Source organism: Vanellus vanellus (assembly GCF_965231255.1).
Source record: "Vanellus vanellus genome assembly, chromosome: 3".
Taxonomy (NCBI): Eukaryota; Metazoa; Chordata; class Aves; order Charadriiformes; family Charadriidae; genus Vanellus; species Vanellus vanellus.
In genome coordinates, this window is record NC_138907.1 from 45008746 (window position 1) to 45033517 (window position 24772).

Genomic DNA, 24772 nt, shown 5'->3' on the forward strand with positions numbered 1-24772 from the left:
CTAAGTATAGTCAGCAGTGCAAAAATCTTGCAAAAAGCTCCTTCTCGGTTGCTGCCTCTGCAGGATTTATAGCCAAATTACTTATGCCTTTTGGCCTGATGTTCACCCCCCCCCACTCCCCAAAAAAAAAATAGTCCTGTAAGACTTGAACCTGGCTGCTTACCTAGCCCCAAGGTGGAGAACTGTTACTTCCTTGGGATTGATTATGGGGCTAGAAAGGTAATTCTAATGTCTTGAGGTTTTAGGATTTTGTATGATGGTCATGTGATGGGCTGATAACCTTAAAATAGCAATCCAATTTCTTCATGCACAAGTAATACAAGGTCTGAAGCACTGTTCTGGCTTACTGCGACTGTAGAATTCAGAAGTTGCCAAACGTTAATAAACTTCAGCAGTAATGGATAGAAGATATCAAACCTGCTGTCAGTCAGTATGTTATTATATTGATGCCAATCTGTGTCTGGTTTCTTGATAGCATCTGTGCCAGTTGTAATACTTTATTCCTGGAAAGATGAAGCGTCATATTTTCCTACACTGATCAAAAAAACCCTCCGTTTTAATGAAATCTATATTGTGGACAGTTGGTAGTTAGCTGAAGCTTCAGGTATACTTTTCCTTGTGGCTCTGAAGTGTTTATTTTGCTCTTATTCCGTTTAGTAGACAGACATTGTTACTGCAATGAAATGTAGGCAATTGCCATCTACGTCTTTGCCAAAATACTGGCATAGATTGGTATTCCAGTTGCATATACCAAGTTGCTATTTTAAGAATGTCGCTCACTTGTATTTATTTTAATAGATTTGATCTGGAAGATGTCAAGAATGTTGGACTCTTTCAAAAATGGTGTGTCATTCCTGTTCTGGGTCTTATAGAGAACTCTCTGTATGATAATGTTCTGCTGCATAACTGCTTCTGTCTCCTGCTGCAAATCATAAATTCCTGCTCAAAAGTTGCAGACCTACTGCTTGATAACGGTTTGCTCTACGTGTTGTGTAATACGCTGGCTGCTCTCAATGGACTGGAAACAAAGTGAGTATTGTATCAGTTGCTATAAGATAGTCCAAGCACAACCTTAAATCTAGCAAAAAATACTGTATTGTATTTGGTCCGCTTCCTAAAATGATCAGAGAGCTTATGTAAAAAATAACTCTGTTTTTGAGGTTTTCAGCTTTAATTATACCTGTAAGTGAAAGTTAATGTTTAGATACTCGGTTCGAACAACAGAATATAAAATGTTCTTTCCATACCTTAAACTTTCGAGTGAAATGACATTTTAAAATGCAAATTTGTCACACTGTATGTGCTTTGGATGCTTTTCCTAATAAAACTCAGCTGAACAGTAAGATAAAGGTCCAGGAGATGGTAGCGTTTTACTGTATCTATAGCCAACATCAAAAGTTCAGGGGAAAGTCTCTCCTGTTTTGCCTGTGACTTAATATTTGAGATTTTGAGTAACTTTAATGAAGTTATTTATTACAAACATTCTGTATGTGCAAGTAAGGTTGTATAATGAAGGAAGGAGAGGTGGGGTTTGGTTAATTTCATTAGTTTATATCGTGAAGAAAGAGACAGACTTCCTTTTTACCCCAGTATAGTTTTAGTTCTGCATGGTTACAGATTGAGATATTATCCTGAATTCTTTTGAGAAATACAGGATTTCAGACCTGTTCTTTAACTTTGTTACGGTCTTATCATTAGAATGTCTCAAAGATTTTGCAGGCTTCCAATCTGCCAAAGTTAAGGCTAAAGAGGTGTCTGATTAGTTTTCTGCCTTCAGCAGTAACATTTCCATGTGAAGTACAATATAGAATTATGTAGTACTATTAGAATAGTAATGGATCTTGTTATGGGTTACAGGCTACTAGAATTGTTATGTTTCTGGTAACTACAACTTTGTTTGCAGCATTCCCTTGAATGACTACAAGTTACTTGCATGCGATATACAACAGCTGCTGGTAGCAGTTGCAATTCATGCCTGCAGCTCCTCAGGTTCTCAATATTTTCGTGTTATTGAAGACCTCATTGTGCTGCTGGGTCATCTTCAAAATAGTAAAAATGCAAGGATGCAAAGTAAGTTATCTGCTTATTCTTGGGGTCATGGGACTGGAGAAGTAAATCCCTTCCCCATTGATTTTTGTTTAAATTAATATCCCTACTGAGGGAGAGGGGGGGAGTTTTCTGGTGATGGATCTTTTTTCTTCTAAGTGGTTCTTAAAGTAGTAGTTTTCCTCAGGAGCCTGCCTTGTGGTAAAGAATTGTGTACTGCTAATCTGAACAAACGGTGACTGTAAAAGTTCATTAAGGGTATTTAAATGGAAATGTTCTATACAGTATCATTTAGCTTATTTAAGGGTAATCAAATTCAATGGCTTTTCCACGAGAACTCACTTGTGTACTGTCTGTATCTGTAGAATATAGAGGTGACTTTCGATGTGACTAAGTGGAATCAAGAGTTTTACAGCTCTTGATGCATTTTGTGTTCTTTTACTTTTTACAAACATCTGGTAAAAAATCCTGAAGATGGGTAAAGAATGTCATGTGTCCTTTGTATGCCTCTCTCTAGATATGGCAGTTGTTCTGCAGTTAAGAGTTCTTCAAGCAGCTATTGAATTAATAAAAACCACAGCAAACCAAGATGCTCAGGAGCAGGCCGGTTCAGTCCCATCACCATCTGCACCACAACGTGCAATGTTTCAAAAGCGTAAAGGCATTGCTGGTGAGTAGCGAAAGTGTAGTACTCTTGTATTTTGTCCTGCCTGTACTTACAAACTGCAATTTCAGTGATACAACAAATGAGTCCTGTTGCTTTGCTTTTTCTGTGGATTGGCTTTGTAAGTCAATATGTATATTTTGAGTAGTGTAGCCTGTACCCATTTTGAACTTGTGGGGTTTTTTTTTGTATTAGAAGGAGGAAGGGGGGAACAAAACCAAAACCTTGGTGACCTTATTCTCGCTGCAGTGTCTAAAGCCAGATTTTACCTTTTTTTGGGGATTCTCTTCAATTCCTAAGTTGCTTAGTAAAGATGTTTTTAAAGTAATTCATAGTGGTTTTAATAGCCAACTTCACAGTAAGGAAATACCAAAATAAAGTTAGTTCCTTTAACACAGCTGTGATGTGGGGATTGCATTGTTGCACAAGTTTTAATTAGTGATCATCCTGAAGGAAATACCTGGCACTCCAAACTTACCGTTGAGAATGCGACATTCCTAGATTCCACTGCGATTGTGCTTGTAAAACCTTTATGCAGTTCCCGGTTTAGCAATACTACTTTCTCTGTATTTGATAGATGATTGTGAATCGTTCTGTAAGGGTTTTGGAGTCTTCTGCCTGCAAATTGATTTTGTATATCTCTCATATAAATGAAGCTGTATTTAAGACTTTGTAGAAGATATAACTTAAAAACCTGACATTTTTCTTAAAAAAACAACAAACCCACAACAAAAAAAAAAATAAACCAAAACAAACCACTATTATTCCCTGTTTATTATGGGAATGTTTCTCTTTATATGGTCAGGTTTTGAAGCCCCTCTCCATCAGCCTAGTAAACATAGTGAAAATATTTTTTTACTAAAGAATCTGGTAAGGCACTAAAGATAAATTTAACTTATTTCTGAAAGAAGCAAGTACAGTCATGGCCCAAGTACGGAATATTTTAAGGAATATTCTTATAAGTTAGAAATAGTACTTCTATCAAAACTTGCAGCGATGGGTATTGTACAAAATGTGTTTGTTTATAAGCTGTTAATATAACTGACTCCTCGTTTGTGCTAATAAAGCTACTTTTTGATATGTGTTTTTTGTTGCATCATTGATTTATTTTTAATCCTTATCCTAATTCTACAGTAAAAACAGGAATAAAAATAACTTTTTTAGAATCTGCTTTACACAAAAATGAGTTGTACAATAAATCAGATCCTGAGACTAACTCATTTCATGATATCACTTCTTGAATTTTATGTATTTATTTTCAAATAGAAAAGCTTTTAAAAAAAAAAAAAAAACAAAAAAAAAACAGATGAACACCCAAATGACACTTATGTTCCCTTCAATGTTAATGTATTTCAAATGTTTTGCTTTTCTTAAATGATGTGAACTCTTTGGATGAAAGCAGTTGCTGAGTGATTAATTTTTTGTACATTTTAGTAGGATGCTATTAATGCTTCTTTACTTAAAGGCTCCAGAAAGTTTTCCCTTGCTCAGTCTGATGCACTGCTGATGAAAATGCGTTCACTAGCAAGTGAGGAATTCAACATGATGATGCAGCGGAGAATGAGCCAAGAAAATCCTGTCCAAGCCACTGAGACTGAGTTTGTACAAAGGTTGCAGAGGCTGACTGTTCTAGCTGTTAACAGACTCATTTATTTAGGTGGGATTTCTTTTTGTTTGTTTCCATTTTGACAGAGCCAATGTAGTGCTATAACAAAAAATGGGTTCTTGCTTTTCGAGTGTTGAAGTGTTTGAGAGGAAAGTAATACCATTGATGCTAGTTTAATGGATTTAACCATAAAATATTCTCTCAGTGATTTGACTCAGTATTATGTAACTGACAATCTGGATACAGCTTTTATCTGAATGAACTGAACAAGTTATTTTAATTCTGCATTAGTCCATTCATGTGTTAAGTGCCTGAATTATTACCTGAAGATTTAACTCTGCCAAAGAGAGCATCTGCTCTCTTAAAATGCATCAGTTTGTTTCTGTGAAATGGCTACATTTATTAGCAAGACTTGATGACTTTGGGTGCTAGTTCAAATTCCACAGCAACAAGGGAGTTTAGCCTGTGGGACAACTAATTGAATGGCTCTGATTATCTGTAAATGCTGAATAAGTTGGTTCATAAAAGAATTGAAATAAGGAATAGTTTTTAGTATTTAAAATTTTTAAAAGTATGTTAAGTATAGTAGTAAAGGCAATATTTGATTTAATGCAAACTAAAGGATCATAGGATTTTCTTGCTTGAGATGGTACTGATCAATGTGTGCCTCTTAAATTTTAAGCGTCTGATGAAGAGTGCCTTGATGTACTGGGTATAACAGAAACTGCAAGTCAAAGCAGACTTTCAGCATCCCAGCTGGAAGTTCCTGAGGAGGAAAGCCAGCAAGAAATGCTGAACAGAACAAATCCTTTTCTTAAAGAAATGTTCAAAATGTTGGCGGAAGGCATCAAAGTATCCATTGTAAGTAATTAGGTGTTGTCCACATAAAAGTATATTTCATAAGGTTCCTTTATTAGGAACTTCTTATGCATAAAGTCTTCTGTCTGTAAATGCTTTCCTTAGTACTTGCTCTCTCAGTTCGGCTGTGGCATTAAAAACTTGGTTCAGCTTCCCAGTTATTCTGCAGTTGTAAAATGAAAATCAGAACAGATGCATTTATTACCTTAACATTTAGCAAAACTCTGCTTCTTGAACAAGCACACATGGGCTAAATAGACTTCTCTGTAGGCCACAATTTTGCTTTGCCTCTTAAACCTCAACACTTACATTTGCTGAAGCCGATAAAACAAGATCTGCTGTGCATCCACAGATGATGGAGAGTTTCTGAGCAAGTTGTGTCTATAATATCTTTTAGAGTTGGTGATGCATTGGGGAGAAAGGGGAACTTTTTTTTTCCAATTGTTGCCAAAGGGCTGAAAGTTTTCTTTTCTAGCATACAGGTAGTAGCTTGTCAGCCTTTCCAAAGTGATAGGTTTCATTTGGGTACTTTGAAATGGTGTTATTGGAAAAGTTACTGCTTGCCTCTTTATTTCTCTTAGGTCGTCTTTATAAAAAGTAGCTCAACTTAATATTCCAGAGCTAGAAAGAAAATTAAGTTTGTTTGGTCTGTTATCTTTCCATCATGCCCTACTTGTAGTACTCTTCAAAAATTACAGGTTTATTCTTGTGAGCACAAGCACCTCAATCCAATGCATGGTTTCTAATCTTTTGAGGTAAACTGTTCAGAAATCAGTGATTAATGTAGAAGGGCTATTCATTAAAATAAGCAAACAAAAATCCTTTGGGTGTTTTTTTTTTTAAACCCTCTATATCACAACTCTAACTTTTTGGATTGTTATGTAGTCCAACTAACTGAATATCCAGTTTAGCTAGGAGTTGCATTCCTAATATTAGCAGATTGAGAGAAAAATGCTTATTTTATGATAATGAACAAATCCTTCTTTCATTTTTAGAAGAACACCTTTTATCCTGTAATAATAATACTCGGTAAACTAAAATTAAACACTATTTTGGTAGAGAAATCTTTGTCTTACATTTTGATCATATTAACTGTGTTTTGTAATGTGAAAAACTTGGTAAAAGGAAGCCCTAACCCTGTAATATTAAAAAATTGTCTCTTAGGGCACCAGCAGAATGAATGCACCGAAGCAGCAGTGGAAAAGAATCCTCTTGTCATGTAAAGACACGTTTCGTACACAACTTGGGAGGCTTCTTGTGCACAACTTGTCTCCGGCAAGGTCACCGCAGGAGAGAAAGCAGGCTTTGGAGATGGTGCATGAAGTAAATAGTCAAGAGATTATGCGTGACTGTCTTAGCCCAACTTTGCAAGTAAGCTTGAGAGAAGTTTGTAAAACCTGTATTCAGTTCTTTTGTTTAAATTTTACCATTATTTAGAACTGTATGTGGCTAAAGCTGTTCACTGCTGCTTTAGCAATGTTTAGTGTAACGACAAAGTCATGTCGTACAAAATGCCCACGTGTACCTCTCCAATTGCTATATTATTCTGAGGGCAGATAGTTTTGTAAAAGGCAAGATAGCATTACATATGGGTGTACTGACTCTGTAGCACATCAAACGGCACACATCCTGTGTAGTGCAGAAACAAAACGAGGCACTGGTTTTAACATGAAGAATTTTACTGAGGATGCTTGAAGTTATGGTACCCTGAAAAAGCAGATCAATGAAGGAATTACCCTTGCCTTGGAACTCGGACTGTAAACTTCCTGAAACTTGTAAGAATGACTGCCACTAGAGATTTTAAGAGGCAGTCAGTTCTCAATCAAAGCAGTGCTCTAGCTTTATTTAGCCTTTTTTAATTCTTAAAGTGGCATTGTGTATTCTATGTTCTTAAATAGGTTTCTCCCTGCTTTTCTGGGTTTGTCAGGAAAAAGCTTCTTTTTGATTGCTTTCTGTTAGCACAAGCTTGAGAGAAATTATTTCTTAGAGCCATGATCAGGAATCAGGTAGGAATGTTGCTGTCAGATCTTCAGGAGCTGCAAGAATGAAATAAATGGTGTAAGACATGCCGCAGTTCGAGTTGCTGTATACTGAGGAGAGAAAGTATTTCTTAGATGAACCTATGACACTTCTGTGTTTCTGCTCACATATACGTTATTCAATTAAATTAACACTTCCACCAGTAAGAAAATAGCTGATATTTTAGCTATGGCTTCTTTGGGGGAGTGTCATGTTGAGTGCATTTATGGCCTGTGTCTGCTTAACTTCGTTATCTGACAGCTCTAATTTGGTTAATCAAACAATGTGTGCATTATTAGGAGTCTCTGGTGCATATTTTCTGAAGTATAAACAAGGCTGCAGGAGCTAAGTATTTGGAAAAGAAATTTAGCTTTCCTGTAAGCCATTTGAAAAGTCACAAGATGCTGGGGGAAGTCTTATCGTGGAGGATTAAAATCAGCATGTACTGTCTAGTTTTATAGACGTTTGTCTTCAAATGTTAAAGAAGTCATTTTCTTTAAATCACGGAAAAATTAGTAGAAGAAACCTGTCCAGGCTGACTAGAAAAAGGAATAAAGTTGGAGGAAAAAAATGCTTGGTGTGTATTATAGAAATGAGAATGACCGTACATATTTTTTCCCCCTCTTACCTTCTTTTCATCTTTTAGCATGGACCTAAATTAGTGCTCTATTTGTATGAGTTAATGCACAATCACAGCAATGAAATGACCAAAGACCAACAACGAACAGCGGGAGACTTTGTGAATACTTTAAAATGTTGTGGCTATAAGTGCATTCCCCTGAGCCCACGACCAAAACCAGATCTAATAAAGGCTTTGAAAGAGGTTTGTGAATAAAAACTTTCCTTAAAAAATGAGTATATTTGAGAAAACTATCTGTTATATGGGGTCAGAGTTTTACTGCAGACAGCTGTTTTGTTTGCTTGGTGCATGGCTTATGCTTTTGGGGATTCTCTTTGAGTTCTGAATATTTTTGTTATAGATACTCAACGCTTTATAGCAAGCTCACACGTTAATGCCTCTTGGTTAAGCATATTACTTAACCTAGGCAAAAGTTGAGAGTTCATAATAAGTTACTAGTATCTCTCACTGTCAAGGAGAGGGAAAAAAAAAGGTTCCTTGCAAAAAAAAAACCCATAACTATATTTAAATATAATAAAACTGAAACGAAGTTGTGGTGGTTTTAAATGCTGTGAAGATAGCAGTTCAACAGTTTTGTCAGTCTTCCTTTTTTTAAATTGGCCTATCCTTTAGCCACTGCTTCCTTATTTCGTCTGTCTGAAAAAAAAAAAAGTAATGTATAAAACTTGCATTCAGGATCAGAAGAAATATGAGATGGAAGAAGGTGTAAACAAAGCTGCTTGGGAGAAGACAATGGCTAATAATCGGCAAAAGTAAGTGCCTTTTAAAAGGGGCTGCAAGAATATTCTGTTCATCATACCCCATTGCAAAGTTGCCTATATGATTATTATAAATGTTTTTCCACCTTAACAGCACTGCTAACTTTCAGGGTTTTATGTTACCATTATAAAAACAGCTTGATTGTAGGTATATGCAACTTGATAGGTTGTATAATAATAAATGGCATTGTGTGAACTTCAGAATACTAAATGATTTTCTGCACATTTGGTATTTCACCCTTAGTTCTACAGCTTGTATCTGTCCAATCACCTCTTGTTGCTGTGATCTGTGCAATTAAATGTAAGGCAAATATCCCTGCAACTAACCCTGATCTTCAACGAATAGAATGTCATTATATTCAGCACAGTGTTTGAACACCTTTGTGAGCTACGTAGACTGCTGCTACTTGGTGTAATGTAAATTTAGGTAGCCTGTAGTAGATTAAGAGATTCTTTCCATTAACTTAATATTTCAGTCTCTGCCATAAAAATCAGATCTCGGATGCGCACACAGCATGCTTCAATGCAGGCAACTGTATTAGCTGTAAAGGTCAGCTTAGTGAAGTCTGTCCATATAAGCTATAAGACTTTACTATGTTGAATAACTTAAGAGATTTGAGGAGTGGCAAATTGCTGTTCTTAATTAATATTTTCATTGTAATGAGTATACATCAGTTAGTGAAGCATGCTAATATATAGCCATTGATCTTCTAATTGGCTTGTCTTGTCTTTGGCCACAAGTAATATTTTTTTTTGAAGGCGAGGAAGCAGAAGGTATTCATGAGTCTCATGAAAATCTGCATCTGCTGTAACAAGAACTATGGATGTCTCCTGCCAAACTGATTGTGTTTTATAAGGGGTTTTGGTATCTTTCCTTCCCTTTTCGGGGTGTGTGTGTGTTTGACATTTTAAAACACAACTCTCTTTCCTCAGTCTCTTTCAACGTCTGGATACAAAATCTAAAGACATTTCTAAAATAGCTGGAGACATCACACAAGCTGTGTCTCTGTCACAAGGAATGGAAAGGAAGAAAGTAATCCAGCACATTAGGGGCATGTATAAGGCAGAGCTAAGTGCCAGCAGACATTGGCAGGAACTTGTTCAGCAGCTTACCCATGATCGGTAAGTTGTTCTCTCATCTCGGTGGAAAAGCAAGAGATTCAATGCTTGATCTGTGCTTTTCATTCTACTTAGAGGCACATGAAATGTAGATGATATTAAAATCAGAGTTGCTTACTTTTGCTAATCATCTGATGGTTAAAGACTTGTAAAATACTTGATTTATTCTTCTGGGTTTTTTGGGGGGTGAATAGCCAAGCAGTATTTCTGTGCCATTTAGATAAGGGGTTTTTTAGATACATTTTAGTGTGCCTAATAGAATGAAGAATGGCATAAAGTATTAATATCTTGCATTACATTGGAGTAACAAAACATTTTTTGAGTAATGTTATTCATATTAGCATCCAGGTACTGTTTGCTAATCTGCACAGAGCAAAAGATGTTAAGTCTTGACAAGAAACCAAACAATAGTGTGTTTGCCACTACAGAACTAGCATTTTATCATGTTTGCAGCAGCTGAGTTTTCAAAATCTGGTATTGGGTGCATTGTATTGCTGTTTTCATCAGAACTATTAACTTCAAGAGCAGTCTTATAGTAGCTCATAAGTTGTCAGCCAGTGTGATAGCTCATGAAAATAAACTACAGAATTGAGTCTTTTGATACTTTTTCAGAAATAATTGCCCAGTGTACCACCGCAAAACTTCTTTCTACTAGTTAAAGAAAAACAGAATGAAGAAGCATATATACTGCCTCTGCTGCCAAACTCTAACAGACTTTGTTTATTTCAGAGCACTCTGGTATGACCCAGTCTATTACCCAACTTCTTGGCAACTGGATCCAACAGAGGGCCCAAACAGAGAGAGGCGCCGCTTGCAGCGGTGCTACCTAACTATTCCAAACAAGTACCTTCTCCCAGACAGGCAGAAACAGGAAGGTAACTATAACATCTTTTAGGAGTATATCTGAATTGTAATCATGACTAGTGCCTTATTTATGGTGTTTTTATAGGTGTGATAAAAACTCCATTATCTTATCTATTTGAAGACAAAACACATTCTTCTCACTCTTCTACTGTAAAGGATAAAGCTGCAAGTGAACATATAAGGTAAGGTTTGGGTAACATTTACCTGTTTCCCACTTTCTCCCATTCCAAAGAAACAGTCCTCCTCACTTTTTTATCTAAATAAATATTAAAAAAAAATATATCAAGTGAGATAAGGACAAATGTCAAATGGTAGGTTTTTTGCTGTATTCATAAGCAAAAGATCAGAGTTACCACCATGTACACTTTCTGATTCTTAAAGCACTCCATCCCCATGACTTCCAAAATGAGTAAAAGCAAATACCATCTGTTGTGATATGGGGACAGGACTTCTGTGAGAGAACCTGATGGGATTTCTTTACTTATTTGTCCCTTAGATATCTAAGACAGGCAGTGCTACTAGCATCTGGTAGTTCTTTCCATCAGTGTTCAAAAGCAAATTGTATTTTCATCCTCTGACACAACTGCAGATTTGAATAACACAATGGTAAAACCAATTTGCCACCTGTTACAGGCACTAAAACTGCCTAAAATAACTCCAGAGAACACACAAAGAAATAAACACAAATGCGCAAGTCTAGAAAGTTGAGGTTCTGTTTTCTTTCACTCCTTGGGATTTGAACCATTAGAGTCAGTGTTGAAAAGTCTTTTGTCAACTGTAGCCTTTGAGGCTGTTAGTTTTAGGTATGGGCTGAAAGGTACACAAATCCATAAGCTATAAGATGCTTTAAATATTTCAGAGTTAATAGAAGATGTATAAGCGTAGCACCTTCTAGAGAGACTGCTGGTGAACTGTTGCTAGGTAAGTAGAATTTTTGATCTTCAAATTTTTTTTTTTTTTGCCTAAGATTCTGCTATATATATAAACTCAGCTGATTTTTTTTTTAAAGTAATTGACCTGTTGCTTGACTTCTTATGGATTATAAACTTTATAGATCAGTTTTGCCTTTCTTCCCTACTGTTCACATGAGTCCTATTTGGACTGTAGTTAAGTTTTAAAGGTGCAGACCACTTGCTAAAAGATGTAGAATGCTAAATTCTATTTCTGCCGAGTACTGTCTTGCCCAGGTACTATTCTTAGTATTCTTAACACCTGGACACTGTTCACATAACATTAAGATGCATTATACAAATAGTCATATCATGTACCTTTTGCAACTATTTTTTCCTGCAGGAAAATGTGGCATGTATTTTGTTGAAGACAATGCTTCAGACACAATTGAAAATTCGGTAAGTGTTAGATCATACTGTCCAGCTTTAGTTTTTCCAAACTATGCCCATGAGTAGCTTTTGTCTACTGTCATCAAGATTGCCGGAGTGTTAGTTAGGTGTCTCAGGACAAAGCTGGCCAAACTGATTAGTTTGGGTTTGGTGCTGCTTCTGTTTCCCCTGGCTGTGGAATCGGTGGTGATAGCGGAAAACAGGAAAGATGTGAGCCTGGATCTGGGAGGGAATGAGGAAGAGCTGTTGTGGGGAGGCTTCTGCACCTTGCTTTCTGTTGCTCTGAGTTCACCAGCGTAAGTGCGCAGAGCTTGCTTTGGTCTGCACCTGAGAGAACTTGCCTTACTGAAAGCTGGAGCGCTAGGAAGTACAGAAACTATGAGTGTGTGAATTGCGCTGTACTCTACAGCATCTAGTTCTTGAATTTTCCATTATACAGGATGTTCTAGCTCCCCCCTTTATCCTATACAAGAGAGGACTGTTTCATGGAGAAAACTGGAAATGACTTAATCCTTCTGATATACAAATGCTCTTTTCTATTAAGTTTATACATCCAACGGACATTTTAAAAAAATAAAGATATGGGTTCTACTGCTGAAAGTCTTAAACTATTTTCAGGGAGCTGTTCCTTGCACCCACTAAGCACCCTGCTCCTGTGGTTGAAGATGTTCTCAGCTGTTTTCCTGCTCTGTCCTTCATAGAACTGTCAGATACATGGATTCGTAGCAAAGCTTTGCTTGCTCTGGTTGGCGGTCTGATATTTTATCTTAAGGGTCAGTGGAAGTATGGCATTGCATGCTAGCGTTGGATAGGGAACTAGAGCAGCTGAGGAGCATGCATAATGTTCTGCTGACTGCCTTGAGAGTGGAGGATGGGAAACATATATGAAGAAAATCACAACAATGTCTTAAAGCTTCACAGCAAAATTAAAGTTTGCCTTATGATATGCTGTATGGTTATAAAATGGCCCCCTTGAAGGGTTTCTTGTTTGGAAATTCTACTATTAAAATAACTTTTTCAATTGCAAATTCCGCAGAGTTTTCATGGAGAAACTGAACCAGCATCATTTTCTTGGACCTATGAGGAAATTAAAGAAGTTCATAAGCGCTGGTGGCAATTAAGAGACAATGCTGTGGAAATATTTCTAACAAATGGCAGAACTTTACTCTTGGCTTTTGATAATACAAAGGTAATGTGGCACTGATGGATAATAATAGATTAAAGCATTTTGCTGTGTCCTCATAACACATGTATTCATGCATTAGTTTTTAAGGAGACCTGTTGCGTGGACTAATTAAATTCTGCTTAATACCTTTGAAAAAACTGCTCACCTAGACTTCTAGACAAACACATTCGTGTTGTAAACCACATCTCTGATGTATTAAGACATTAAAGAATCTCAGTAATATTGACTGTTATTCCATTACAGCAGAAATTTGTAAAATGAGAGAAACTTACTAAATCTTGGTAGTTGGAAGCTTTTAAAATTATATGATTAAATCTATGGTATTTTCTTCTAGGTCCGTGATGATGTGTACCACAACATCTTAACTAACAATTTGCCTAACCTTTTGGAATATGGAAACATTACTGCTTTGACCCACCTGTGGTGCACAGGACAGATTACTAACTTTGAATATCTGACTCATTTAAACAAACATGCGGGCCGTTCCTTCAATGATCTCATGCAATATCCAGTATTTCCTTTTATACTTTCTGACTACACCAATGAAACGCTGGACCTAAATGATCCATCTGTATATAGGTAATATGAAATGCTTGGAACTGGTTATTTCCAAATACTTGAACTGATCATCCAGTATAGCTTTTTACTTCATTGTACTAAACTGCACACATACACGAATGGAACTATTCAGGGAGAAGCCTTGTCCATAATAACTTGAGCTTCTTACAATAAGTGGCTGCTTCACCTCAGACACTTAAATCAAATGCATAGTATTATGTGTGTATATTCAAAGGATACTATGAATTGGACTTATACTGTGTTAATATGATATGAATAGTCCACAGATTTAAATAAAAGCTGTATGTTTAAATTCATGTGATGAAAGACTTCCAGGCCAATTAGCGAAAATTAAATAGAAAAGTAAATTTAGCCAGTTACAAAATCATTATCTTAATTGTGAATAGATTCAAGTGAATTGTCCCACCCTAGTAAACTTCTGTTAAGCTGGTTTAACATTTGTGTGCACAAAGTCTTTGCCTCTGTATGATGCCTCTGATTTGACAGAGGCAGTTTGCGTTTTCTTGCCTGTTACTGTGCTATAGGGTAGCCTGTGGATCTGAGTTTCCTTTAGCACTAGCTAAAAGTGACCTTCTTATTTTCTGTACTCTTGTAAAGTGTTAATAAGTTTTGCTTGTCCTTTCCATGATACTAAAGGTGTTATTCTTAATAATGCATTATTAAATGGTATGAATCAGCATCTTTATAAAAATTACAAGATATCAGTACTACTTCTGTTACAGAAATCTGGTCAAACCAATAGCTGTGCAGTCTAAAGAAAAAGAGGATCGTTATGTGGATACTTATAAGGTAATTTGGATAACTTTTGCTTCTTGCTTTTTTTCCCCTGTGCATAAATGACATGGAGACTTTAATATTTTTTTAACATATATTGATGGGGGAAAGAAAACACAAATCCAGTATTTTATGTCTATGGAATTCTCATTTCTAGTATGGTACGTTTCCTGGGAATTGTTTTATAACATGCTTTGAACCTGTCTTTGTCTATTCCTGTACCTGAAATCATAAATCAATTTAGTCTTTCCACGTGATGCTGCTGAGGAGTTTAAACTGATATCATCTTACATACAAATATTCATATATTTAAAGATTCCTAAAGATCAGGAAGATAACTTAGTGCTGTTTATTTGAAATTACTTCAGTGGAACTTGTGGCTATTTTCTGTTTCATAACAGAAAAGCTGTTTTTCCTCAAGCACTCTATTTTAACATGCCCTATTATGATTACAGTGCTCTTTGATTTTTGCTTTTTAAAATATTTTAAAGGCTGTAGGAAATACCATGATGGGGATGGAATGCATCTGCAGCTGAACCTTTAAGCTTATGTCTATATCATCATGGTCTAGTGTATTACTTGCAAATATTTTTTTCCATTTTATATTGAAAAGCCTGTACAATGACTCTCTTGTTAGAAAACAAGAGAGAGGGGGAAGAAACCCAAAAGCAATAAATAATGGAAAAATAGGTCATTAAACTGGCTTGAGACTTTGATACCTTACTAGATTGTGAGAGTGATCACATGTCTTTAGACACTTAAAATGTATTTGATTCCAAATCACTTTTAAATGTATGTTCCTCTAAAAGTTTTAAATTTTTATTCCTAAATAACTTGGGCAAGTTCTTACTTTTGTTATTGGAATGCAGTCTAAGTAGGAGACTTGTGATTTTTTTTTTTTTCTTTTCTAGTATTTGGAAGAAGAGTACCGTAAAGGAGCACGAGAAGATGATCCAATGCCCCCTGTACAACCGTATCACTATGGATCTCATTATTCCAACAGTGGAACTGTGCTTCATTTCCTAGTTAGGCTGCCACCTTTTACTAAAATGTTTTTAGCCTATCAAGGTAAGGTTACTCTTGCGTGCACTTCTTTCACATCTGGGCTTTTTCCCAATAGCCCAGGAATGCAATATGTTACTGTTTAGCATAGTTTTCAGTTCCAAGTAGCTGAGTTCAGTAAAATTAAAACTAGTATGCTTTCACAGTAGACCCATTCTGAAATTATCAAGCTAGACCATAAAGCTGTATGTCTTATATTTATACTTTAGTGTATGTAGAATAAAAAGGTGGCCTATATTTGACTTGCAGTCCATGTGTAACATATAGTAATTAAGATAGAGTTCTAAATGTTCTCAGCTAACTGGAGAGCAGTTAACTTGAAGTTGCAGATGTGCATCGATGTAACAAATTCAGTTTGGATTTCTTTACAGATCAAAGTTTTGACATCCCAGACAGAACTTTTCACTCTACCAATACAACCTGGCGACTCTCCTCGTATGAATCAATGACTGACGTAAAGGAACTTATCCCAGAATTTTTCTACCTTCCCGACTTTCTAGTTAACAGAGAAGGTATATTAAGAGGATACCAAAACTGTATACCCAAAACAGCTGTATGGTTGAGCCTATGGGTTGAAACTGAGAACATTTATATCCCTTGACTGAATATGCTAAGCAGTAGATGTATGGGAGAAACTTGTAGGATATGCTACAAAAGCTGTTGTGTAGGACTTAAGGGAAGATTTTTTTATAATTGTCAGAGGTGCAAAGGAGTTTCCTGTTGTCTGATTTCTCCATTTGAATGACTATGTACAGCTTGAATATGTTTGGGGGAGACTTGTTAATGGTGCTGCTTTGTTGATCAGTAATCACTGTGCTTGATGGTTAGCTTTCATAGAACCCTATAAAGACCTTTTTGAAGTTACTGTCAACTAAAATGTTGCAACATTTACTTCCCTGTTTCTAGGTTTTGATTTTGGAGTACGTCAAAATGGTGACAGAGTTAACCATGTCAATCTTCCACCCTGGGCTCGTAATGATCCTCGTCTCTTCATCTTGATTCATCGTCAGGCTTTGGAGTCTGACCATGTTTCCCAGACAATCTGTCACTGGATTGACTTGGTGTTTGGTTATAAGCAAAAGGGAAAGGCCTCTGTTCAGGCTATCAATGTCTTTCATCCTGCAGTAAGTATTTGTTAAGCTCGGTGTTAGTTTGTTGTACTTGGTAATTTAATGGGGGAAAGTTTGGTCTGACTTGCTTAGAAAACATCCAGCATTGAAGCAAGGTCCCTTGCTGGTGAAGTGTTGAAGACTAAGAAAAGGCTTTAACCATTTCAATGCGGAACTGATAAGATCCTAGGGACTGTTGTGCAACTTAATGAATTGGTGTTCAACTTTCTTGCCTTGCGATAGGCATGGGGGGGCAGTGATCAGGTACAGGGTTTGGACTTCCTGGATAGTTGTTTGGAGTGGTATACAGGTATTATGTTTGTGTGTACCTGCTTCCATCTCATTCAAACAAACCTTTCATTTAGGCAGATAGTGCTGCAGCTTTTGATACAATTAAAGCAGTTCAGTTTGTCCTGAGCTCATTATTTGTGTTCTTCTCTTTGTATACATCTTGTTTTGTCCCTCTAATGAGCACTTTCTCCTCCAGTAAATATAATTTCAAATAAGTCTTCATTTAATGTAAAGAATTCCGGAGTTTCACTGCTTAATTTTAACATTAATATCAGACTTCATTCTTTAGCTTCATTCCTTACTATCCCAAGGTTTCTTCAGCCAGGCAGTCTTGGTTTCAAATGCATTCAAATGTGTTCCTTGCATTTAGTGTTCATTCTATATCTGGAAGAGCTAATAAAATAGTAGTGTTTGGCAGTGGTAACTTTTTCTTTTCAAGTTGCCATCCAAATGCTTTTCTTTTCCTTTTTTTTGTGCTTAAGTATTGATTTAGTTATTACCTTAAATTTCAAATATTAAGTTTGTGTGAGTGTTCATTATTTCTTAAAGTGAAAAGTCAAGGCTTTTGTCAGTGTGATTGAGGAAAAGTATGTGGTACACAATTATGAGACCTGAAAAAGACAAGTAAAGGAAAGAAAAGAATTTCTGCTCTCCTGAAATATGAAGGTTCTTCCTCCCTCCCTCCCTACCCCAAACTGGAGCTTTAATACAATAATTAAACAGAGGTACAGAAAACAAAAAAAAAATTGAAAAACCCTATCATCAGCAACTATTCTGGCTTTGCACATATTAGTAAAGGTCTACTAAGAAAACCTCTTTGACAGAAATTAGTCACGGAATACATGTAAGAGCAGCTCACATGATAAATCTTAGTGGTAGTTATCTCAAATAAAGAAGTGGTGACAAAATTACTATTCTCAGTGGCTCTTTAGTCAGCACACCCATTGTGGGATGGCTTCTGGTCCAAATCTTAACCAAACAACTGAAGAGTCTGCCTCTAAATGTGGGTATATGTGTTGAAAAGTCTTTCCCAAAGACAAATTTATTCTTGCCCTTCCCCATTTTTTTCCCCTCTCTAGACCTATTTTGGGATGGATGTTTCTGCCGTTGAGGATCCTGTTCAGAGAAGAGCCCTTGAAACAATGATAAAAACATATGGGCAAACACCTCGCCAGCTGTTCCATGCAGCACACGTTAGCAGACCTGGATCCAGGCTTATCATGGAAGGAGAACTTCCTGCTGCCATGGGATTACTAGTGCAATTTGCTTTCAGAGAAACCAGAGAACACACTAAAGAAATAATATATCCAGTATGTCATTTTGATTTGCAAGATGGTTTAGTTAACATTCATATGCTGTAGTTATTGTACCCTTATGCTTACAGTTTCCCTCCTAAAACTGCATCTTACTACCCATATTGTACTGTAAAGGAAATACACAAAATTAGTAAAGTGATAGTGGAAATTATTTTATGCATTTGTGATATATTTTGTGTCAAACTAAGATCTGAATTTACTTTGATCATAGCATATAGGTGTTTGAAAACATTTCACTTAACCGGTTTTATACTTTCAAAGATTAATTCTGGAATCTGTGTGCACCCTATAGTAGCTAAACACATACTGTGCTTTCTTACATCCTCAACTTTTTCATTGTCTGTAGGGAAAGCAAGTGTTTAAAGAGAAGAACTGTCCTAAAGTCCAGTGAGAAACTGAATCCTTGCATTTAAAGAAATTGGTAGTTTTCACTATGCTACCTGAACTGCCAGCTTGCTATCTCAGCTCTTAAAGAAGTGGGAGAACTCCCTTAAAGCTAATTTAGCTGATGATAGTACAGTGCTTCATACTTGTCTTTCTAGTATCTTTAGAATACTTCAGCAGTCCTTACTACATGATTGCATATGGGAATGTGATATGAATGATTCTCCCTTACTAATGAAATAATATTGTTCTGAAAACTTTTTATACCCTTTTAATTTGAACTATATTTGTGCTTGTTTTAGAGTCCATTACCATGGATAAAAGGCCTGAAGTGGGGAGAATATGTTGGTTCCCCAAGTGCTCCAGATCCTGTCGTCTGCTTTAGCCAACCACATGGAGAAAGGTTTGGCTCTCTCCAGGCTTTGCCAACTAAAGCTATCTGCGGTTTGTCCCGCAAATTTTGCCTTTTGATGATATATAGCAAGGAGCAAGGTATGAATTTGTGCTTATTCTCTACATGCACAATACATGTGAAAATGAACTATAAAAAAATTAAATCTAATGCTACTATTCTCTAGCAAACTTCCCAAATTTAGTCACTTCTGCTGAAGATTGATTTATAAATCCAGTAACAGCTCCCACATGGGTGGTATCTTTCCTGGAGGCTGGATTTTACTTGTCATTTTCTAAACTACGTAGAGGCATCCTGTAATTGAGTTGATATTTTTCATTAAAGTGATGGAGGCATTGAGGATTTAACTTCAGAACTTGCCAGCAGATTCAGTCCAAGAAGAACTGAAGAACAGATGAACAGAACATGTGGCATAAGAAAGGAGAATAAAAGGAACGGTTTTTAGAGGCAGAGAATGAGGAAAGTTATCAGTAAAAAAGCAGAGGTGAAGGATCTTCTGCTTTCAGATAAACTTCTTGGAGGGATTATTATTGATAATGTACAAACAGGTTCTCATACTCTTTTGTTTTCTTTGTGACATGTGTTAGTGAAGGGTTTGGTTTGTGTTGTGTTTTTTTTCTTTTTTTTTTTTTTTTAATAAATGGCAACCTCAGCGATTCTATGATTTAGTCAACAAAAATAAGTAACATTCTCCTTGAAGTTACGAACAATCATTTCTCTAGATGGGAAGTATTGTCATCATCTTCCCCTTTTCTCCACTCCCAATAGAGGCAACATTTCTTCAAAAAAAAGCTTTGTCCAGGTTTCAAACTGTCTTTGGAGAACAATGAATGTTTACATAGTCTCTGAAAACTATGTTTGTTTATAGCACGTTACGGATTAAGCCATAGCCTAACAGAAAACATCTTATTTTGAAACTTTTGAATCTTTAAAATTCTAGCTTGTGGTAAAACATGAACCTGAGATTTTTATTGTTGGCTATCAAAGCGATCAACTCCAATGGTTGCATATGTGACACAATATTATGTGTACTTCCTTCAGGTGTGAGAAGCATGCACAGTACTGATATTCAGTGGTCAGCTATCCTGAGCTGGGGATATGCCGATAACATTTTACGACTGAAAAGCAAGCAAAGTGAACCCCCAGTAAATTTTATACAGAGTTCACAGCTCCATCAGGTAAAAAAATAAATCGATCTTGTGGTTTTCAGTTTAATATTGTTAGTTTAAGTGTTGGCCTGACTTGGCAGTAGGTACTCTTGCTTTCATTTTTCTTGGAGATGAGCATCTGAACAGAACCATTTTTAATCTGTTAAATTCTTTTTTGGAACGTGTCCCTCATTGCTCCAGTGTATCTTGCCTCCTGGATGTGTTCCTGTATTAGATAAAGATCCCTTCGGAATGCATTTGATTTTTTTTTTTTTTTGTAGCTTTTTCCGTCCTCTGGAATATTGGTGTGGATTTATAAAAGTTTACCTTCTAGGTCAAGAAAAACTAATACAGGAAAACATAGATGCTTCATGTTAGAAGGTGAATTCCACTATATTTTAAGGTTCCTCTGAAAAAGACTGTCTAAAAGATTGTTAGGGAGCACTGCATAATCTCTGTTACGCTCTAATGGTAGGTGAGATTCTACCAAAAAGATTTTGGCTGATGATGTGACTGTAGGTGTAGAAGTCTGCGGTAATTCAGCGTGAATTCTAGGCTACACTGGATTTCCCTCTTTACTGTAGTTTCTGAAGTAATAGCTGCTTTAGGTCATATTTGCTATGTTTTAACTCTTGGATTTCTTTAGCTTAGGTATTTTACATGGCTTTTCTTAGGGTAACCAATAAAGAATCAGTTTGACCAAATGCTATGGCATGATGAAAATAGCAGTTAGAATAGTTTCTGTTCTAATTTTTTCTGGCTTTGTTTTTTCTTTCTGAGGTAACAAGTTGTGCTTGGGTGCCAGACAGTTGTCAGCTGTTCACAGGCAGCAAATCTGGTGTCATCACAGCATATATGAACAGATTCACTAGCAATACGGTAAGTTCCATTGGACAGAATTTATATTTAAGGATTTAGCTGTATTCACCATTAGTCTTTTTTTTTTAAACAGGAAAAGTGAGAAAAAGGGGAATATGTTACATTCAGGACAATTGCTAAAAAGACAAAGTGCTTGCTTAGGATTTATTTCTGAAGGATCCTCTTTGATATTGTTAAATAGATTTATCTCAGCGTGTTTATTTGAGGATTTTTCTTAAGCTGCTGTTCATATACTGCTAGCCTTTGGTCAGTCTTCATCATCTGGGTGCACAGTTGATTACGCGTACAGCTCTGACTGTATTCAGTCAGGCTAGGGGCTTGGAATTTATGCTCTTTGGCACAATGAAGCTTGCTACAGTAGGGAGTAACTTTTTCTGTGAAGCGACAGAACCTTTCAAAGCCTTAACTGAAACTGTGGAATGCATTTCCCCAAGGTGAGCAACATTTCAAATGCAGAAGGCACTTATACTACAGAGAGCCAGGATGAAATCTCTGACAGTGTATATATTAACCACTAAGCCTCTTCATTTTGTCATGTTCCCCAAGGGGAAACACTGTGAGGAGAGAAGGGAGAAAAGTAACTTGTATTGCTTAATGCATTAGTGGAAGATACTGAGGTACTCGTAGAAATCGCACTGCTACTATGTGGTAAAAAGCATGGTATGAAAACACAAATAGAACATGAAATTCATCTTCTGATTCGGAGCAAGTTTTTGAGCTTGTCTGAAGTTCTCCAACAGTAACTTACACACTCTTTGTTAAAACTATGAGGAGTATAACTTTCTGGACAGGTCATTTCAGGTATGTCTATAGGATTACCCCTAGCAACAACTAAACTGATTTCTCAAATTTAGCTTGATACAAACATGTTTGCCAATACCTGTAGTATTGTACTCTTGATGCTCTTGAGTCACTACATTAGCATGTGCTAGAGGGAACCTTGGTATGATCTGCTATGCCTACCCAGTTTCCCGTTTTCAACAGTAGCAAACAGCAGATCCTTAGAGTAGGAAGAGCACAAACGTACAGTAGTTTCTTCCTCGGCTTTCTTACAGTTTCTGATGACCTGCCACTTGGAGTTCCTCAGCTCAGCAGCACTTTGAGTTTAAGAAATAAAGCAGAGCTTGAAGCCTGCAAGCTTCAATCGGTTGGATCTTAAGTCAGGCACGTTAACTGCTCACCAAAATAGCGAGCTTGTAAATAACCTGTAGTGAGACTTGGATTCCAGTTAAAATTTTTTGAGGTATTAAAGTAGAAATTCAATTTACTTGCCTTCTGCAATGCTAAAAAGAAACTCTAGTAGTGGGGTTATGATTCTTAGTTTCCTGCATTTCCTGAAAACAAGAGGGGTTTTTTTTAGCTGCACAGATATTGTCTTTGAGATCATCTTTGCTGTTGCTGAATTTCTCAGCACTGACAGTTTTACATGCCCCAGGCAGACTGACCTTGTGCCAATTTTGTAGCTCCTGTTGTTGAGTCAGTTGCCCAAGTCAGAGCTGCAGGGAATGTAAATGTGCTTCCTAGCATCTGTTCTGTATGCATCTTGTCAGCTGTTCAGCGATAAAGTGAACAGTCTGTTTATAATGCAGCACTTGAAACATGAATATATAAATGTTTCACATCTATATAAATCCAATGCATAGGTATAAAACAGATAACATGTTGTTAATTGGGTATGGGAATTCAAAAACATGCTGTCAGAATTCAAAAATACCTCGATATTGTACTTCAGATGCTCTATTTTTCCTAGCCTTTAGGATGGTCAAAAAACTAATGAAGTACTGCTTTAAAACTGATCTATCTTGACAATAAGTCATACCTTCATGAAAACCTCAGCCAAGGTTTTCTGGTGTTACAAATTACTCCAGCCTTCACTTGCTGACTATTAGACTTCTGCAAACAGAAAGAGAGCACTTTAATAATCTGTTTGATTAAAACCGGGAAGTGATCATTTAAATTCTCCACTCAAGTGCCATAGGCGATCATTTTGGTTAACCAACAGAAAGTACTGCTATTTAAAGGTAGATGCATACCTGCATGTTTTTCCCCATCTAGATACTGTTTTAGTGGTTGTCATCTAAAAGCGATTGGGAAGTTAAAAAGGGATGGTATTTTAGGTATGAGGTAATTATTTTATAACTTATTAGACCTTAATACAGTTGGTCCTAAAATTCCAGCTTATCTTATTACAATATTATTACAATAACCCAGTGAAGAATCAATGAACCATTGCTATTAGTGCTATAGAGAGAAGCTGCTAAAGGCGAATCCTGCTTTCAGTTCAGGTGTTGAAATGCAGATCAACAGCAAACACTCAAAGGAAACAGGAGGAGCACAGTAAAAGGGTTGTCAAAATCAGTTGTTCTTCAGAAAATCAGAAGTCTTGATTGTTGCTGTTATGGAAAAATTTGGTATAACGTTTTTCTTGAAACTAATCAACGATTAAAGAAGCATCGGCGTATGTGAGATACCACACAGAGAATGACAACTGAATTCTTATAAGTGTGTCTGTCTTGGATGAAATACTCAGTAGCAAGAGCAAAGTAGCAGGTCTCCCTGTTGTCAGTGTATTGACTTTTGCAATATTACACAGATTATATTGTCCCTTTTAGTACAGAAAGATGTCAGTTTTCTACAAACTAAGAGTTAAGCGTATTTATATTTGTCTTGTCTGTTTCTACTTTCAAGCTTTTTGTAGACCTGCTGTGTACATCCTGTACCCTTGTACAAAAATGCAGACAATATGCTCTGACATGTGTGAGGAAACAAGCAGAAAAATGTTCCTCTCTTTTACAAAGATTATTCTAATCTTGCTACAGCAAGTTGTCATAATTAAAACATTAGTAATCTGATTAAGCAGCTCCTTCAACTTAGCCAGTCTTCAGGAAGTCTGAATCATTTCAAATATAACTTGAATAAGAAGTGTTAAATTTGCTTTAATTTTTATCTAGCAGTTTCTATATTTAAATGTTACTTCCTGCATATTTTTCCAACTTGGTATCACTGAAGGACTTGGCACCAACTTAAGGAATTCCCAGTAATTTCCTGTACACAGAATGATAACTGCTGAGCTGGGTTTTCCTTCTATGTTTCCAAGTGCTTCCTCTAGATGCTAAAACATTGAGGACAGTCATTTCACTGTCATGTGGAAATAGCAGTCTTGCAGAAAACAAATCAGCTGATTTCAAGGTGTGTAATTGAGATGGAAGGTGTCCAATATTTCTTCATTTTGATTCATTGGACTACATCAAAATATTTGCTTAGACTAAAGCACTGGAAGCAAAAAGCTGGACATTAATGATATATATGGCTTATCACATTATAAACCATTAAACATAGTAAAGCATTAACAATGTTGCTAAACACATGACATTATAGAATCATAGAATGTTTTAGGTTGGAAAGGACCTTGAAGATCACTGAGTTCCACCCCCCCTGCCATAGGCAGGGACACCTCCCACTAAACCAGGCTGCCCAAGGCCATGTCCAGCCTGGCCTTGAACACCTCTAGGGGTGGGGCCTCAACAACCTCTCTGGGCAACCTGTTCCAGTGCCTTACCACCCTTAGAGTGAAAAACTTCTTCCTAATGTTTAATCTGAACCTGCCCTCTTCCAGTTTAAAACCATCCCTCCTCATCCTATCACTACATGCCCTAGTAAAAAGTCCTTCCCCAGCTCTCCTGTAGGCCCCCTTTAGGTACTGGAAGGCCACAATAAG

At 36.6% G+C, this 24772-nt stretch overlaps 1 protein-coding gene across 1 annotated transcript in view; it reads left to right on the plus strand.

Annotated features, from left to right (window-relative positions):
• Positions 1–24772, plus strand: part of LYST (lysosomal trafficking regulator) — an 85835-nt gene that overhangs the window by 55666 nt on the left and 5397 nt on the right. The window contains exons 26-48 of the mRNA XM_082480606.1: positions 799–1029; positions 1904–2070; positions 2564–2716; positions 4176–4367; positions 4999–5177; positions 6339–6545; positions 7840–8016; positions 8509–8585; positions 9525–9713; positions 10440–10585; positions 10660–10756; positions 11434–11495; positions 11868–11923; positions 12951–13103; positions 13435–13679; positions 14402–14468; positions 15365–15521; positions 15887–16027; positions 16422–16639; positions 17995–18225; positions 18918–19107; positions 20069–20205; positions 20956–21054. Coding sequence (XP_082336732.1) covers positions 799–1029; positions 1904–2070; positions 2564–2716; positions 4176–4367; positions 4999–5177; positions 6339–6545; positions 7840–8016; positions 8509–8585; positions 9525–9713; positions 10440–10585; positions 10660–10756; positions 11434–11495; positions 11868–11923; positions 12951–13103; positions 13435–13679; positions 14402–14468; positions 15365–15521; positions 15887–16027; positions 16422–16639; positions 17995–18225; positions 18918–19107; positions 20069–20205; positions 20956–21054 — 3571 coding nt within the window. The remainder of the gene's footprint in view (positions 1–798; positions 1030–1903; positions 2071–2563; positions 2717–4175; positions 4368–4998; positions 5178–6338; positions 6546–7839; positions 8017–8508; positions 8586–9524; positions 9714–10439; positions 10586–10659; positions 10757–11433; positions 11496–11867; positions 11924–12950; positions 13104–13434; positions 13680–14401; positions 14469–15364; positions 15522–15886; positions 16028–16421; positions 16640–17994; positions 18226–18917; positions 19108–20068; positions 20206–20955; positions 21055–24772) is intronic.